The sequence below is a fragment of the Xiphias gladius genome, chromosome 4 (genome assembly GCF_016859285.1).
Source record: "Xiphias gladius isolate SHS-SW01 ecotype Sanya breed wild chromosome 4, ASM1685928v1, whole genome shotgun sequence".
NCBI lineage: Eukaryota > Metazoa > Chordata > Actinopteri > Istiophoriformes > Xiphiidae > Xiphias > Xiphias gladius.
In genome coordinates, this window is record NC_053403.1 from 12,919,482 (window position 1) to 12,937,644 (window position 18,163).

Below are 18,163 nucleotides of genomic sequence, written 5' to 3' on the forward strand. Positions count from 1 at the left end.
TTTAATTATTATTTTTAGCTAGTTCCTGTCCAGTAAAATGTCATGATAGTACCAACAAGAGTATTGGAATGGTAAAGGAATATTACAAAAGTTGGAGGAAGGATACAAAACTTTTTTTCCCCCCATAAATAATGTATTACATTTCCTCTGTCTGTCACTTGACAGATTGTAAAAACTTGTACGGCTAATGGAGTTTTACATTATTTTCTTTTAGTGTCGACGCCTTCAGTGTACACAGAGCACAGCAAGAATTCAAGGACAACATACAGTATGTAAACAGAGACTCAAACATGACATGCATTCAGTTATTGCAGAAAAATACACCCAAAACAAAACACCAAAAAGCAGAATAGTTTAACCCCATTAAATAAACAATCAATATCCTATTCTGCCACACTGTAAATTTTTTCCTTTTTCCATAATTTACAAAGACCTTTTACACATTACCTATCATCACTTACCTACTATAAACATGCTACAACTCCTTTTGCAAATAAATCCTTTTGAAATACTCATATTAAATGTACATATTACTTTTTATTTTCTTTGTCAGGAGTAGCCTTTTTTGTCAAGAAGACAAACATTTGGAAATAGGAAAGAGGAAAAACATATAAATTTCTTTTATATTTCATCCATCACTAAAATTCTTAAAATCAACAAGAATACACATTTAATCTTTCCGATGTCTTATGAAAACATTTTTGCGTAGGGAAATTAAGACATAGAAAAGTACTTTATTTCAGTTGAAGCCCTTTGTATTTGGGTAAAAAGTCTCGTACACACTCTTGGGTTGGGAATGAGGTCGAACGGACGCTTCGCTTGAAGAACAACATGGAGGGTTTAAAACTTGAAGAGGTCAATAAAGTGCTGCGGAGAGATGGGCATGAGGCAGCTGTCTGGATCGTTGGCTGTGCACGGATGGCCACAGTCCTGGAACACAGTCGACAACCAAATTGTTACTGAGAAAGCGGAGAAGCTTTCACTCATGCTGTTCACAGAAAAACACCCTGACGTAGGACACTGGAGTCAGATGCATCAGCTTTTAGAAAATTCAAACTTCGCTTAGTTATGATGCAAGTGAGTGGAGATTCACGCATCACCGAATTTCAGTGGACTGTTCTTAGGAAGGGATTAATTTACCCTGCAATAACTGAATTTTTAGCAGTGGAAATAAGCTGTAAACACAACAGGGACATAAGGTCACCGTAACGGTATGAAGTTAAAGTGGCAAAAGTAGTCTGTTCATCCATTTTTTATATAAAATTATTGATTATAGCTGCTTCAACATTACAGCTTCGAACTGCCAGGCGCAACTGCAATGTAGCTAACTGAACCAAGTGACAAAGTCAGCTTGCTAATACATTACCTGTTCAAAGTGAAGAGTAAGCAGTAATATGGAATATGGTTAACACATCTGACCTGACACTTGACTGGTACGTCATAATGACGTAAACTGTTGTAAAAATTATAGTACGTTGGTTTCATTCGCAAACTATGACAGTGAGTGTAATTAGATATGCCTAGAATTTTAAAGAAACTTGGAAGATTTAGTTAAGTGCTATTGAATTGTATTCTTAAAATATTGCAAAATACCTCAAATTACAAAAACTTTTACCAATAATGTTACACAACGTATGTATACATGTAGTTAAAAAAAAAAGTAATTCCTACATCTACAAAGAACTGCCAGTCGAGCATAATATATTGCTTGGCTTCCTAAAACTTTAAAGAAATATGTTACATACAGCCTTTGCTGTGATTGCTTTTGATTGGACGGCGCTACAGATGTTTCCTATTCCTTACAATATATATACATTACTAAGATGTGTGCTAGCTATGAGTTTTGATGGTGCAACCTAATTTAGTAAATCAACAGTTTGAAACTGGCCAGTTGTTACTAGGAACTAAAGAAGGACTTTACCCAAGAAAATAATGACCGATTTACAAATAGCTGGTGCAACACAATCGTAGACATTAGTATACACCAAGAAACATTTGTTTAAAGTAAATGACAGCTGACTGTTTCCTTTAAGACACAGGAACTCAACATTCAGTGGAGTTTATGATCAAGCATGTTTTTTTAACAATGTGGTTTGAGGCATAAAAGTCAGCAGAAAGAGTGGCACTGTTTACTAAACACACCTCAAGCGAAACATGATGGCATCAAGCGAAAAAGAGAACAGTACAAGACAAAGCTCAACACATGGAAAAAGATAAAAGATATGGTGGGACAGAAAGTACCTTGAATAACAAAGCCAGGTGGCGATCCTTAAGGAATCAGGATAAAGGGGGAACCAGAGGGAGAGGCCGGTAGGAGGGGAGAAAAGCAAGGAGAGGGATGCAGATAGGGAAGAGGTTAAACAGTATAGGGACCCAGCCAAGGAGGATAACAAGAGTAGTAAATAATCAAAAGGAGGACAAATAGGGAGAGGACACTATAGGAACAGAGGTATTTTTATTCCAAGCACTGTTAGTTTCCTTACATACAAATCTTCCCCAGGCGTTATTAACTCAAACTCTCAAAAACATCAACTTAATCTTACACGTGGTTAGAGATCAGCTCTCATGTGTTAGAGGTAAAACCAGTCATTTGCTTGACCTCTGACTCTTATGTACAGCACACGAGTTCACAGTATCCACTGTATTGGTGGACTGCAATGATTAGCGTTATCAACAGTGCTCATGTGCGCTTATATGTGTGACTTGTTTGTTCCCCTTTGAATAATCTGAACATTGCTTTGAAAAAGCAATTCTCCATGCTGGTTTGAGTAAATCTGTAAATCTGATCTGTAATTAAAAAAAAGTTTAAAGGCAATATCTGTTTTTTTTTTCTTTTTTTCCCAAGAACACCAAATAATGGAAGTATAAAGATGTGATTTCGATTACAATTTAACACCTCACTGCCTGTCAAAGACAGATATCAGTGTGAGAGAGGCTGTGTGATTGGAGCAAAGTGTCTCTGAGACTTTCGCTCAATGTACCAAACGATAATATTTTGTCTCTTTGGCCAAGGAAACACAAAGTGTTCTGGTACAAACTTGATACTTGATTTGATAGACTCCCATGTCTGATGTATACACAATTTAAAAGATATCAGGTCTGTGAAAAACATGTCTTTGAACGGTGCAAGTTGAATTTATTGTACTCGCAATGTGTCTGCTTCTACTAAGTTTCCATATACAGCAGTGAAAGCCGAGGAAAGTAAGAGCTCAACCAATCAGTTAAACTTGCACTGAACTCATTGTTACCTTCTTTTAACATTTACCTCCGATGCAATGTACAACTTGTAATGTAATTTACTTGCGGCCTGATGAACAGAACTGGTTAGAAATATCGTGTTTCCTACATGATTTGAGTGTGGTTGCTGGTGTGTTTTATCTTCTTGTTTACCTTCCAGAAGAGGATGCTACAGTGTTTGCAGAAGTGCAAGGTGTCGCCGTACTGCTCTTTCATGGGGTACTGTTTCTGCAGGGTGAAGTACATCAGTTTCCAGTCCACGTTGTCACTCTTGGTTAGGACCAAATTCCTACAGAACTGCGTAGTAGAACCACACAAACACACACACACACATGCGCGCACACACACACAAACACACACACACACACACACACACACACACACATGGATGTAAAAAAAAAACAACACTCAGTTTGAAAACATTTAACAACCATTTAAAACACAGGGGGCAGGACTGTTGTTATAACTGGAAAAATGGAAAAATGGCAATTAAATATAATCAAAGAAAATTTCTCATTAACACCAATCCTGAGTGGGTGTTTATATGATATGTGTGATATGGTGTGTGTATGTGAGGGAAAGAGAGACAGAGAGTTTGAAAGAAAGCCTTTGACCACTGTGAACTGAGTAAACTTTGGCAATGCTGCCCTCTAGTGGCAAACGGGAGAACTACATAGCATGCTGCTGGGGCAGACACCTCTTAATGTACTTTAACATTAACTGAAACATTCCTTGTCTGTGTCTGATGATTAAATATCTTGCTCTCTCACCTGTTTGTCTGCGAAGTGAAAGTGGCACAGCCTCTTCCACAGCGTCCGGTTCTCACTGAGGAAGTGCAGCGTGGGTGTGGCCTGCCCCAGGTTAATGATGTCATAGGCATCAGATAAATTGTACAGGATCTTACTCTGCATGTACAGTGGCAAATCATTGAATGACATGCCGTTGCAAATTTGCTGTGGGAAAAATAATCACCAAAAAATAAAATTAGAGCTGGACAGTATAGGATGGTGAAATAATACAAAGAAAACAGAATTTTCTTACATCATATAAATGGTTTTCTACTGAGGCTGATGTGTTATGATTCATTTGCAGTTAAGCATTAAATGACCAGTTTAACCAGATTATCAGTACATCCCACTGCACATTAAATTAAGTTCATGATTTGATGTAGTGTAACAAGTGAACAATGGCACTGTGTCAGCAGCGCAGAAGTCACTACAGCAGATACACTGCATACATACCGCACTTGTGGATAAAATTATTTTTAACATGCTTCGTATTTACAAACAGACAGCTCAAACTGGTGCGTAGAAACCAGGGCCAAAACCACAGGTGGGAAGAGTCCCTGAGTGTGCTGAAATAAGTTTTGAGGATGGACAAAAAAAGGACACACACATGCAGACCCATGCACAGACACACACATACACTGATCCATTTTCCCTACCTTGGGGATCTGCAGGTTGTTGAGCTGTTGCTGCCATTTTTGAATGGTCTCCAGTCGGCACAACCAGATGTTGACGTTGCCCACGAGGACACACCTGCCAACATGGACAGTTAGACTGTGCAGAGTCGAGCTCAGGTCCTGCAGCAGCTCCTTGACAAGGCGAGGATTGTAGTGGTCCTCTAGCACTAGAGCCCAAATTTGAAAAATAAACAAACAAGCAGAGAAAAAAAAGGTAAACAGAAAAACAGGCAAACAGATTGCCATGTTTTGTTTAATTATAATGATAATAATAATGTATCAATATCTTGCCTTTTCTAAGCTGTTAAATAAACATTCTTCTTAAGACCACTTAATATACTTTTGAGTACATCTAAGAAAAAGCCAAATGTCAAATCCGAAGCCTGAAACATCCTTGTCTGGGCTTCATGTAAGTAAATGTGCACGGGGGTCATTCTGAGACGTTAGCATGGCTGTTTCCTTTATACTTGTACATTTAACTTGTATAACATTTACATTTTTTCTACCCCTTTTTCGAACCTCCCTCAGAGGCATATTTCCTGCAGAAGAGATGTTTTAAAAAAAAACTTTTTAAGTTGCTGCAGCTGAAAAGAACCAATATTTGACAGATGTACAGTCACCCTCAGTGTACAGAAAGAACATTACTGAAAAGACTGATGAAATACTGTAGAACTATCAGGACATTTACTAAATCCAAACAAAGTTTCATCACATACTGTACATGTGGGAGACTGAACCTAAGACTACGTCTGTTCTTTGCTCCACCATGCAACTCAACCCCATAATGATGGAGCAGACTGGTCCTACTGGTTTTTGTGGTTTGGCACTGCAATGAGACTGCCGTGGCTTCACAGTAGCAAGAGAAATAAAATCTTCTGGTTGTCCAGAGCCTTGCCATTTGTAAATGAAATGTTATTTCTTTAAAATATAGAGCTACTTTTACTAACACGGGTTGGGCCTACATTCAGGTCTATGGTGTAGCTACAGGGTCTGACATTTGAAAGACTGCCTACAAGGCATCTGTGTGCACAGCCTGTTAACAGATTAAGTAATCAGTCTTCATCTCAGGTCCTCTTACCCTTTCGTACAATCTTCTCCAGTATATTGAAATAGTTTTTCTGGGCCGCTCCACTCAAAGAAGTCAGCTGAGACCTTGCTATTAGCTGGAAAAGCTGTTGGGCGAGAGACAGAGTAAGAGAGTTAGAGGAAGAGTCGCTTGTACAAGTCGTACAACAGTTTCAAAAGGATCCTGAATCAACAAGTGTGATCATCTTCGCTCACTTTTGCAACATAGTTGAATCTTCTCAAGTCCTGAATGGCACTGGAAAAGTCTAGACGGTTGAGCGCTTCACCAAGCGTGCAGTATCCATGTCGCTGTAGGTACGCATGAAAGTGGACACACACACACACACGCAGACACAGTTTAATAAAGAATTTGATCAGAATAAATAATTCTTTTTAATCCACAGAAATTAAAAAAAAAAAAAAAAAAGTAAACTGTAGTAAAGGCTCAAGTACTAACTTCTTTCGTGCTCCCTCTCTGCACATAGATCCATTTATCCCTGAAGACAACTAAAGAATGGGAAAAAAAAAAACACATTGTTGGTTGGGGTATAAGTGTTTGCTTTACATGTACATACTGTATATATAAATGACAAGCAGCTGTGCAATCTAAGGCAACCCAATCCAATACCCTCACAGTAAATACCCTGTTAGGGAAGATTATTGTAGACATATGTTCAGTTTTGTTACAGCTGTGAATTGGGGGGGGGCATTTTTAAGCCTATAGTTTGTGGTTTTTTTGTTGACTGGATTTGGAGAATGTTTCTAGTATTCCACCTCTTCAAACTGCAACTGTTTGTTCAGATTTCGTTTTAACAGAACGCAACTGCAAGGTTCAACGTTTTAGAAGACACATGGATCGTATTTTAGGAAAGCTGACTGATCCTAATGTGATTGTGAAAACGTGAATGACATTTGGCAGGGCCAGGACTCCCAGTTGGACAGTTCTGCTTTATTTTACCTGTCCTCTTTAAATCAAATTAAAAACAGCTAGAACAAACAAAAGACAATATTATAGATAATCACATACAATGATTTGATGCTTTTTGTTGTGGTGCATAACAAGCAGCCGACATTAAACAGAAACATGTACATGTCACACATTTGTTTGGATGAGAAAAATCCGCTGAGACAGTAAACCGTGACCTAATTCTGAGAGGGGGTAGAAGTAAAAAGCAAATAACCTTAAATGTCAATTCTGTTTTTCAATTTTGACATGTCAGACTAGTGTGAAGCTGATATGAGCCTCAGGTGCTGTTGATAAATTGTGTCGACTGCTGAAATTCGGGTGAGACATCAGGACCAAAGGTTATATGTGTATATACATATACATATATTTACATACATACACACACACACACACACACACACACACACAAACACACAAATATATATATATATATATATATATATATATATATATACACACACATCAATCAAATGGCTGGTCATTGACCTGCAGACCAATACAGGTTTAGATGACCCCATCATCCACACTCAGTGCTCCACAGGGCTTATGCAGACCTGCAGACCGTCAGGACACATACTGTACTGGGAATCCAGTACTGTTTATCATCTATTCTAGTGGTGTTTTATAGGAAGAAGTGGTATGCAGTAGTTGGTGAATACTAATGTTTCTGAATTTCATACGGAATGGATTGCAATGATGGAAAAAGAATTCAGATAATTTAACTTAACTTGAAAGTATTAATAAAATATGATATACTCCATTTCAAGTTAAAGTCCTGCATTAAATGTTATGAGGGCTACTTAAGTAAAAGTTATGTCAGCAAAATGTGCTTAATGTAAAAAGTAATACTGCTCATTATATTATACTATTATATAATTATTACTAATCCTTAGTGTGTAAGCAGCATTTTAATGTTGCAGTTGGACAAGGCGGAACTAATTTAAACTATTTTATATACCGTAGGGTAGTTTAAATCTATAAAAATGCCTCATATTTAAAAGATCATCATGTATTTTGTAAGTAAAATCTTAACCTGAAAAAATAACTGTAGCTGCCAAATAAATGAAGTGGAATAGAAGCAGAAAGTGGCATAGCACACGTGCCACACAGCCTTTCACTACCGTCTCCCTATGTGTCACTGACTTTCAGAAGCGAAGAGGCATTTTCTATAATCTGTGCAAAAATAGAGCTGAGTTCCATTTATGGACGAAACGTCATTGATGGATGATTTCAGTCCTGAGCAATGTTTCCCACAGGCTCTGTCTTAATGACTTGTTTTGTTTTTGAAACATAGATGTTAAGTAGTGTAAACACACTTCAAAACATATCACTGATGAACACTAAAAATTTAATGCTTTGTCAACACATGTAAAATTCCCAATTATAAATCAAATGCAATACTGTGTACTTCAGTATGACAGTCTCAGGTGATAAATTACCACTGCAATGATGGCTTGTGCCTACCAGTGCTTCTGCTCTTCTTTCTTTTGTACAAAGGGCCTTTTATTTTCATACCACAAACCCTTCCAAAACAGTGATTATCTGTTCCTGAAACTCACACTGAGATTTAGTGTTATTGTTGTAGAAGTCTTTTTTCCTCTTTGTTGTGGCGAGTTCACACACATCTCCAACAAACAGATTTTCTTTGTTGTCACTGCAGAGCCTGTTTAGACAGAAAGAGCATGGGGAGACTTTGTTAATTACATTGCATGCAAATGTGACCAGTGCACCTCAAAAACAATGTAATTACCAACCACTGTAAAGAATCTGCTCTGCTGCAGCATCCTGGAGCAACTCAGTGACTTTTTACTGTTGTCCTGAATATCAGTTTGTTGTATGACATGATGGCTCCTAGACAGGTGAAGTGCTGCAGTATTCTGGGGTTAGCAGGGCCACCAAATTTGTTTCATCCATCATTAATAGCACATTTAGCCAATGAGAAGAAACTAAACAGAAAGTAAATGCCAATCGATTTCTTCTTGTCAAAAAGCTGGCTGTTGCGTTTTGGACAGACTGTGATCAGACAGATGTAAACGGAGCCAGAAGAACCACAACGTTAAATTATGATGATTCATACTGTCTGCCAAGATGGAGGAAACGCTCCAGACGGCAAACATATATCAGAGTCTGTGAAACAGAATCATACACGTGACTGTGTCTGTTTTTTCTGGCAGCCATTTTGGGCCTGTTGGTTGATAAGTATCCTTGTTCTTTCAGATCACACTGATCTTTTCATTTTGGCAGCTAACCTCAACTTGACATATGCCATGGAAGGTTTGAAATGGCTCAACTCCAACTCAACAGAAACCCAAATGAAAATATGTAAGCACATGTTGAAATACTGTATACAGATTATCCATGTGTGTATGTTTGTGAGGATCTCTGAACATTTCTTGTTATTTAAATGCTTTATGACAGTGCAAGACTACATTCTGTACTACAAAATTAAGGTTTCAATTTAGGAAATGACAGCAATACCATTGTAAATTAAATTTCATAATATATTGTTAACATATGCTCTAATGTGTGTCAAAACAAATAATAGATCTGTTAGTGACCTACATACAATCACTATGTATATAAACACCCGTGTTTGTAGTTGGGGTCACTTTGTTCTCTTTGTACTTCAGGCTACAACTACAAAGCCAACAAAATGCAGTCCCTTGTACCTTGCACTTACTGTGCCTATTGTAATATAAATTATTGGCTTACGCAGTGTCTGTAGATATTTGATCACTGCCCTAAACAGGACTGAAATATCCATAAAAGGTACAATAAAGGATGTAGTTGAGAGAATGCTTTATTTTTGGAACTGCTGGACTGATAATTGACTCCCCATCCATTAATAATCCATTGGCTGAAGTGGAACCCCTGACTGGCAACACTACCGACTGGGGGAGCACAATATATTGGTCAGCTGATTGAACTGGGCTAGAATAGCTTAAAAATATATTATTAGTATTGGGGCTGGTATCAGAATTATGCCTACTATATCACATTATTGGATGGAAGGGCTGTGGCTCAGGTGGTACAGCACATTGGCTGCTGACTCCTGGGTTGGCGGTTCGATCGTTGGCTCCCCCAAACCCAGGTTGCATCAGGAAGGGCATCCGGTGTAAAAAAAAAAAAAAAAAAAAAAACCTATTACATGTGTGGATCCTATGTGGCGACCCCAAATGGGAGCAGCCGAAGGCTAACAAACACACACATCAAGTTATTGGATAATTGGATATGTGATTGATTAATAATGTGTGCTTCCATTTATGAATATTTGAGAATATAAATATTTGAGAATATGAACTCAACACAGTTGGATGATTACAGCTTACAGCTTTTTGTGTTTTTTTCTGTCCCCTTTTTTCACAAATTAATAATAGCCTATACCCCTGCACTGTGGCCCTCATTACAAACTCCCACTGTTGGTCTGTGGAGTTCCACTGCATAGAGCCACCTAGAGCTGAAACAATTAGTTGATTATTTCCTTACTCAACAAAAAATGAATTGGCAACCATTTTGTTAATCGGTTAATCTTTTTCAAGTTATTCATTATTTGAGTGAAATAACAAACATTCACTGGTTCCAGCCACTCATACGTGGGGATTTTCTGGTTTTCTTTGGAAATATGGTAGAAAACTGGACATCTTTGAGTTCTGAAATGTTGGCCACACAAAATGTGCAATTTGAATACCTACCCTTGGGTTTAGAACAATTATAATGAGAATAATTCACTTTTTCACACACTTTCAAGATAAAAAAAATATTACTCAATTAATCAAGAAAATGATTGGCAGTTGAATCTATATTGAGAATAATCCTTAGTTGCAGCTGTAGAGCTGTCCTACACAGGCATCCCAACAAACTACTACACTAGTGCAGCAAAAAGAACAGGATCCCTCAACAGCTTCCTGCCAAAAAACACTAAGTTCTGTTCAGCTAAGGAAAAGACACATTTGGACACTGTTACTGTGTTTTTGCAGTGGTGTTGGTGATTTTATCACTTGCTCTGTGTTCACTCTTAAGGAGAATGTGAAAGGACCATGGTGCATTAGCCTTGACTGGAAGAGTCAGCGGCTCTCATATAAAATTGTACTCTTTTTATTTATGACAGACTGATTACAAGGCAAACTGGTTTTTTAGCTCCAAACCAGGCCCCAGAGAAGATGCAACACGACATTTAGTCTAATGAGAAATACAAGGGCTAGGTTCTGTTCTTGACCTTTCAGAACCTGGAGGAAATATCTACTTCACCAAAATGACCAGTAACAATCTGGGTGTTTTCAGGACACATGCTATTGGATTAAAAAAACATTTTTCTTCCTCAAGTGAAGACGTGGCTTTGAATGTCTGACTGCAAAGTCAACCGATCGGGGTGAATGAGCTCTACAGTAATCCCTCGTCTCTATCCATTTATCCAATTGCACAGGCATACACACAAACACACATGCAAGCACATTAATCTGTCACAGTGAATTACAAGTGAGGAATGCTGCAGCCTGGATTTTTTTACACGGGTTGCATGCGGAGCACCATCCTCCACAGAGCCAATAAAAGACATCACACACCAGTAAGAAAGTTCAGAAGGATTTGTGGATATTTTAAACTACATCCTAAAATACATGAGCTAAGAGGAAGAGGGTTATGGAGGAAGTCAACGTGAACAGGGAAGAAAACAAATAAGGGTATGGGGCTGACATTTAGCTGTTTCACTTCTCTTATACAATGTACTGTAGATAGATGCATTCAAACAGCATTTATTATGTGCTTTATCCTCAGCTGACACTCAACTTTCCAGCACCTATCGGTCACACACTCCCATCTAAACTACTTCTGTAACACTGTGTACCATGCCAGTGGCCTTCATAATGCTCCTCTTTCTCTCTGGCCTACATGTGTTGGTCTGCCAAACGTACCTCTGCTGCATGAAGTCACTGGCCTTTCTGAGTGAGGTTACATTTGGAGAGCAGCCAGATTGAAGAGATGATGTCACTGGTTATTGTCTGTTGCCATGGCCTTTGCCTTTTTGTAGATAGACTGCTGACAAGCTGATGTGATACTGTGAGGTACTGTTAGTTGGTTGATCAATAGAAAAGGCGAAACTGTGACCTAAAGGAGCTATCACCAACTGGCGCTGAGATTCCACCCTTAAACCTATCAATACCAGCAGTGTATCTTGCTATCAATCAGCATACCGATAGCTGTGGTCCTTCTAGCAAAATGGGCTCTCATTTATCATGTTGTAACCCCTTCTTTTGCGTTTTTGTGGTGGTCCAAGCAACATGTGCACATCACAGTCTGACTGTGTCCAGACACTGTTAAGAGTGCTATTTATTGGTTATGATGCTATAATGGACTTGAGTAAAACCTGGGTTAAAAGATACTTCGGTTTTTGCCCATTTTATTTATTGGCTATAATGAAAGCTGTAAACCAGTAGTTGCTGCCAGTTACACCAAAAAACTACATATATACACCGATCATAAAATTCGAATGCAATTATTCCCATCAATATTTATTCATGTTCAAATGGCCCTGGTTATCCTGAAAAAGGAAATGTGCCATACAACTTTATTTGATGCTAATAAGAGAGGGAGTTAGATAAATGCAGGTAAGACAAAGAAATGCTAGGCCATGTGGTTTTTAATGTGTAAAAGTAAAACAACCCACATACTATATGAAGTAGTAGCAGACTTTGTGCGACCTCTCATCACCATGTGGCCTGCGTCAAAACATTTCATGTTTCCTGCAGATAACAAGGCAAACTCTCCTGCTGGGAAGCAACCCAGACTGCCCACAGGGGCACTTGCAACACAGACCAGAAATGCTGAAATAGAACATGTTTTAGTTCAGCTGCGGTGCAGTGGTCAGTTAAGTCTTTCAACCCACTCAACGCCTTTGGGAGGGATGGTATCATAAAAGCACACAACAGGCAATGTGTGAACTTGGAAGTTATTCTTGTGTAGTTCTGACAGAAGAACTGGTATGTTAACATTCATCACACAGCTTGAAACAAACACTCCTGTGCCAGGATTCACACGTCGCACCAGTTGCAAAGATCCAAAAGCTGCTCCAGGAGATGGATACTAGAAAACCACTCTCTGTGCTGACCTGGCACTATGTAGGATTTCGAGTATCTGAAAAGATGCTTTATACACCACAATTATTATTATTGTGGTTTTAGTTTTATCAAAAGGCTCCGCAACTGAGTCCTGGCATGTGTAATTTGTAAAGCAGCACATTCTCCTGTCTCTAGGATTAAACCATTAACCAGTGCCAGGGAATCTATAGTTTTCAATAATGACAAAGGCCTCTGCAGGTTAAGTCAGAGTTACTTTGTTAAAATAGGTTATACTGTTTATTACAAGCAGGTTGCGTGACTTATTTTGAATGTGTGATCATATACAACAAGAATTCAAGGGCATAGTTTGCAAAATGAAGTCAACTCAGATCATACACAAAAAAACCTGACCTAAATATTTCAGATTCTGATTTACATGAGGTAAATAACGACAAATAATCTTCCTCAGTAATATTGTGAACATCCCCCTGAATTGTATTAGCTCTTCCCTCTATCATGACACACTCTCTCGTTTAAAATTACCCTCTTGAGTCTCTCAAACCAACCCTATACTCAACTCTGTCTGTCTGTTGCCATGACGCCCCTCTTGCAACGATGGGCTGCAATTGTGGGATGCAAATTGCATCATCAAAGACTCTCCGCTATGGCCCTGATAAGAGTTGGCTGAATGATTTCTCTCTGACATCGAGTAACTTTGTCCTTATTGGTGCAATTTGGTCAAGACATTTAGCACTATTATGTACTTATTCTCAGCAATTTCCTCCTTTTCACTCTGATCTATTAAGCATTTCTACCACAGTTCTCTCACGCAGTTGGCACTTGTTCAACGTTAACTCTGTTTTTATCCTGAAGGAAAAATCTGGTTTGCAGCCAGCCATTAACAGATACTGTAGCTCAAAAAAACGCAAGGAGCAGCAAGCAACAGCAATCCATGGTCAACACAGATTATCCCTGGTCAACACAAAGCAGTCAGGGTGTCCTGGTGGCCTTAGTGGTTTAAGGACCTGTTCATACCTGGCATTGACATGAATCTGGCAATCAGTCAGCTGTAGTCAGTCCACTTTAAAACAGAGTTGCAGGGCTAATAAGATCTAATCTACTCTTTGCTACACTAGTTTAGTAAGCACTGAATTCTGAGCAACCTCCAATTCTGATAAAGTCAGAAAAAAAACATACCCATATACACTGACAACTAAAACACTTAAGGAAGTCAAAATTACGGTGTATTGACGTATTGGTAATACAACTGTAGAATAAGCAAAAATGCCATGAGGAGGAAACATCGTTGTTCAGCTGTGTTACATTTTGTTATGACCACTCAAATGTCTGAATCTATAAAGTCACAATAAAATTAAAAAACAATAGTGCCAAAAAAAGCAGCCTACTTCAATTACATATATAGCTTGGGTCTGAATATAACTCGGCTCTTTTTACAGTTGTCCTTTCTGTCATTCATTAAAGCCAAGGGTGAAGGCAGGGTATAAACCACTGGACTATATGGTTGAAATCTATATCATACTAATGTTAGTAGGAATATTTCACATATAAAATACTTAAATTAAAATGATGTTCAATGCAATGAACTGTGTTCAACCGATAATTATATCAGACAAAACTCAAAATGTGTAAAGCAAAAACTCCACTAACTAATTTTGTTATCTTTTAGTTACATGTTACTCTGAATCATTGCTTTGGACAGCAGAAAACATGAGACACGATCCTGTCATCAAGATGTGATACCACTAAAAGTCAGTAAATGTTCATATAAAATTGTCGTTGGACACTTTTATATATGCCCTTGGATATACTATGTAGAAATTGATCTAAGCACGGCATAAGAGAGAGCAGACAACAGCCGACTGTAGAGGTCACTGATTTTATACTTAAATGCATTTTTGATAAGAATGTACTAAGGATCTCATACGTTATAGAGTTCTGAATGCAGTCAGTTAAGTCTCATCTAATCTAGTAAGTTACTGACTCATTAAACTTATAGAGTTTGACCCAGACCATACTAATATAACAATTCCATTAAAGGCAGATTTCAGTGACAAAGGTGAATAAGTTCTGATCTTACTCTTTCAAGTCTATTTCTCTGTTGTTGTCCTCAACAACGTGTCCATAGAAGACAATCCTCTTCCAGCCGTGCTCTGTCTTCGTCCAGCTCCATCCTGGCGACCTCCAGTCCTTTCCCAAGAAAGGCATTTTAGCTGAGGGGAGATGGGGGGACAGTGAGCAGAGAGCTTCGCTGCCACTCCAAACACCTGGAGAATAACCGAGATGTTCTTACAAAAAGAGGGATTTAATTTTTGTGCTCTGCATTGTCTGGAAGCAAAGAGAGGCCATAATAATTTGAACATTACAGGCAATTGAATAATTGAATTGAGAAGTGAGAAATGTAATCACTACTGAATACTTTCAAGAAATCTGGAAAATTCCAGTTTTCAAAATTCAAAGTACTAGTAATAGTTTGTCAATTCATTTTCCCATCTCAAAATTTACGTCAAGTAAAAAAAAACTGGTTGCTCATATTAGACTTTGAAGCTGAGACACTAAACTTCAAGATGAAAATGTGAAACTTAAACATCAGAGCTGCTGAGAGTAAACAACTCATCAGATTTCTGTCCTATCAGTTGACACTCAATCAGTCATTTGATCAGAGTAAGATAAGTTCAAATGAGTGACTGAAATACTTATATCAGAATTTGGTGGTTTGATAAGCAAAATATTCAAATTATTATCATTGATTTAGCCTGCAGCCTAAAACTATGTTTATTGTCCTACAACAAGAAGGGCAAGTAGATTTATAACATTATCTACACTGAGCCTGTTTATGCGCTATTACAGTTTAAACAATGAGATGTAAAATTTCATAATGAGCAATTTTTTTAAAAAATTAATATACCAGAAAACGACTGTGACGCATTTACCTTGAGCATCAGCACAATAACAGTGTTAGCAAACCAAGTCGTTTCAACGTTATGGTAAAAAAAAAAAAAAAAAACAACAACAACAAAAATCAAGATAAGACAAAGTTGTCAGCCGACTCAGCGCATATAATCACGACAGGAAGACAACAAAGACTCTCAACTACACAGTATTACAGTTGGGACTTTAAATAATATGGCTAAACAAACCTTAACAGGCAAACAACTCCCTTTGTTTTATGGCGTGTGACTGGTTCCGCCGCTCGCCTCCCCGCTTGCCTGCCGTGCTGGAAATATTGACGGAAGTAAACACAGTGCGGACCCTGGAATCCGTCCCCGCCCCCTGCTGCTCTCTGATTGGACGAAAGCTCTGTATTTATCTTGTTGCTACCCAGTGTCCCGTCGCTCATTGGCTGACCGTCGCCGTCAATCATTTTATTTATTTTTTTTATCCCCTCTGTTTTGTTGGAGCTTTCTCCTACACGTGACAGAGGACTGCGCACATGTACTTATGTTTTGATTTTGAGATGGGGGATGGGAACTGGACCACTAGACAGCTGTGTGACTGATGATGTGGTTATTAAGGAACATTTCTTAAACATGTACAATCATTGTTTTAAAATGCTGAATTAATACATTATATTGGCAACCAGCAGCCTCAAATTTAGACCTTATTATTTATGGCATTTTATCTGGGTCACTGCTTTATTGTTGTGGGAACTTTCTGCCCTGATCTCAATCTTTTTGGCTTGTGACCCCTTCCAAAAAAACATGTTTGGTTGGGACCCTCTGTAACATTTCAAATGAGTATGAGTTGTTAATATTTCTACAAAAGAACTATGTACCCTCTAAACTTCTCACATGGTTTAATTTAAATAACTGTTCAAGACTCGAAGAGGTAGAATTATCCAATATTTGTCAAAAAAACAAAGATAAGAAACAGGAAGATAAATTTGGCCAACAGAACTTTGTTTTTTCTTCTTTCCTCTCCCTATTAATCATCCCAATGAAGCCTCTTATTTATTTTGTGATCCTTCAGAGTGGCCCGACCCGTAGGTTGGGAACCACTGGACTAAACTACCCAATAAAAAACTACCAAACCTTGAGCAACTACAAGGGTAAAATGCTACTTACTGTAAGCAGTGATGCATCCGTATTAAGAATCTAATAGTGTCACATAGAAGAATATATCAGTCACAACAACAACATACTTTTGATACTTTGAGTTAAGACATTTTGCTGATGATAAATTTGTATTTTTACTTAAGTCGGATTTTGAGCACAGGACTTTACATGTTATGGACTATATTTAGATTGTTTAAATTGGTACTTTTATGTAAGTATATAATCTGAATATTTCTTACACCGCTGCATATTTCTGTGTAAAGTTTCACATAATTTTTTAATCTTTCGTATTCATCAGAGTCTTTGGGGAAGTCTAAGTCCAGTCTCAAGTCATTTTAAGTCCAAGCCAAGTCTCAAGTCAGTCAGAGTAAGTCTTCACTCAAGTCACAAGTCCTGTAGAGCAAGTTCAAGTCACGTCATAGGTGTCCATATGCAAAGTCATAGTGATAATAATAATTAAATTTAGTTTTACAGTAACAGGCTGTTTTCACATTCATCTGTTGAAGGAGGGAAAATGTTGAACTTAACTCTGAGACGTGTGTGTATGAGATTGATTTTGTGACATTATAACTAATCTGGAAGACAGTAATGGTCCAAACATATGATTTTCATATCAGACACAAATTATTACTCAAAGCAGAGTATTTTATATACGTTAAAACATATGCGGGATGGGGGTTTGTCTTTAAATATTCAAGGTGAAATGGTGTGAAAGGCCTCGACGACACTGTCTTATTTAATTTTTTAACTGTTTGTTGTTTTTTGAACAAGTAAAGACTTCTGCTTCTGAGTATAAAATCACGTCCAGTCTTTAGGGATTCAAGTCTCAAGTCTGCAGCTCTGGTATTTAAGCATGTTCTATGTCATCTGTAACAGGAAAGACACGGTCTGAACAGCTGCTGCCATTAGATCTTATGCTTTGTAGGCAAAAACCCTAATGCAAAACCTGTTGCTTTGTCTTCCACAGATAGATTAGAAATAGCACTTCATACCAAGCGTCCATCCAGACTGGTTGATGTGTAGTAATTTTCCTTCTGGGTATTATTATATGTGATTTCACAGCAGTCAGGGGGCTTGGTATGACTGGCCAGACAACATAGTTTCATAGATTTTAAACACAGTAATTAGGTTTAGTCTTGTCAGGTACTGCCCCCTTTAGGCTCCATACAGTAAATTCAAAAAGTTTTCCAACGCACAGGGATCTACTGTAGGCCTTATTGATCCACATGTATGTATACACTATTAAGATAAGTACTTGTATAATATCTATACAGAATTAATTTCCTTTTAATTGCAATTGATCACT

General features: G+C 38.0%; 1 protein-coding gene across 2 annotated transcripts; it reads right to left on the reverse strand.

Moving 5' to 3' along the window:
* Nucleotides 1–8: 8 nt before the first annotated feature.
* On the reverse strand, nucleotides 9–16,060 carry fbxo25 (F-box protein 25). 2 transcript variants are annotated; one of them, XM_040125137.1, is made up of 10 exons: nucleotides 15,943–16,060; nucleotides 14,883–15,069; nucleotides 8,291–8,394; nucleotides 6,222–6,271; nucleotides 5,981–6,073; nucleotides 5,778–5,871; nucleotides 4,682–4,866; nucleotides 4,008–4,190; nucleotides 3,391–3,534; nucleotides 9–930 (listed from the first exon to the last, which is right to left on the reverse strand). In XM_040125137.1, the coding sequence occupies exons 2-10, from the start codon at nucleotides 15,008–15,010 to the stop codon at nucleotides 841–843; spliced, it is 1,071 nt and encodes a 356-aa protein (XP_039981071.1). In that variant the 5' UTR covers nucleotides 15,011–15,069; nucleotides 15,943–16,060; the 3' UTR covers nucleotides 9–840. The 2 variants fall into 2 exon arrangements, with proteins under 2 accessions (XP_039981071.1, XP_039981070.1); XM_040125136.1 differs by having other exon boundaries at nucleotides 10–930; nucleotides 14,883–15,015.
* Between the last annotated feature and the right edge of the window lie 2,103 nt (nucleotides 16,061–18,163).

Excerpts from the sequence above, each read along its gene's own strand:
- fbxo25 (XM_040125137.1), bottom strand. The coding sequence starts at position 15,010 with ATGCCTTTCTTGGGAAAGGACTGGAGGTCGCCAGGATGGAGCTGGACG. Across the intron at positions 6,272-8,290 it reads CAATAACACTAAATCTCAGT|TTGTCTTCAGGGATAAATGG; the intron begins GTGAGTTTCAGG and ends CCCATTCTTTAG. Across the intron at positions 3,535-4,007 it reads TTCACTTCGCAGACAAACAG|TTCTGTAGGAATTTGGTCCT; the intron begins GTGAGAGAGCAA and ends TCTACTACGCAG.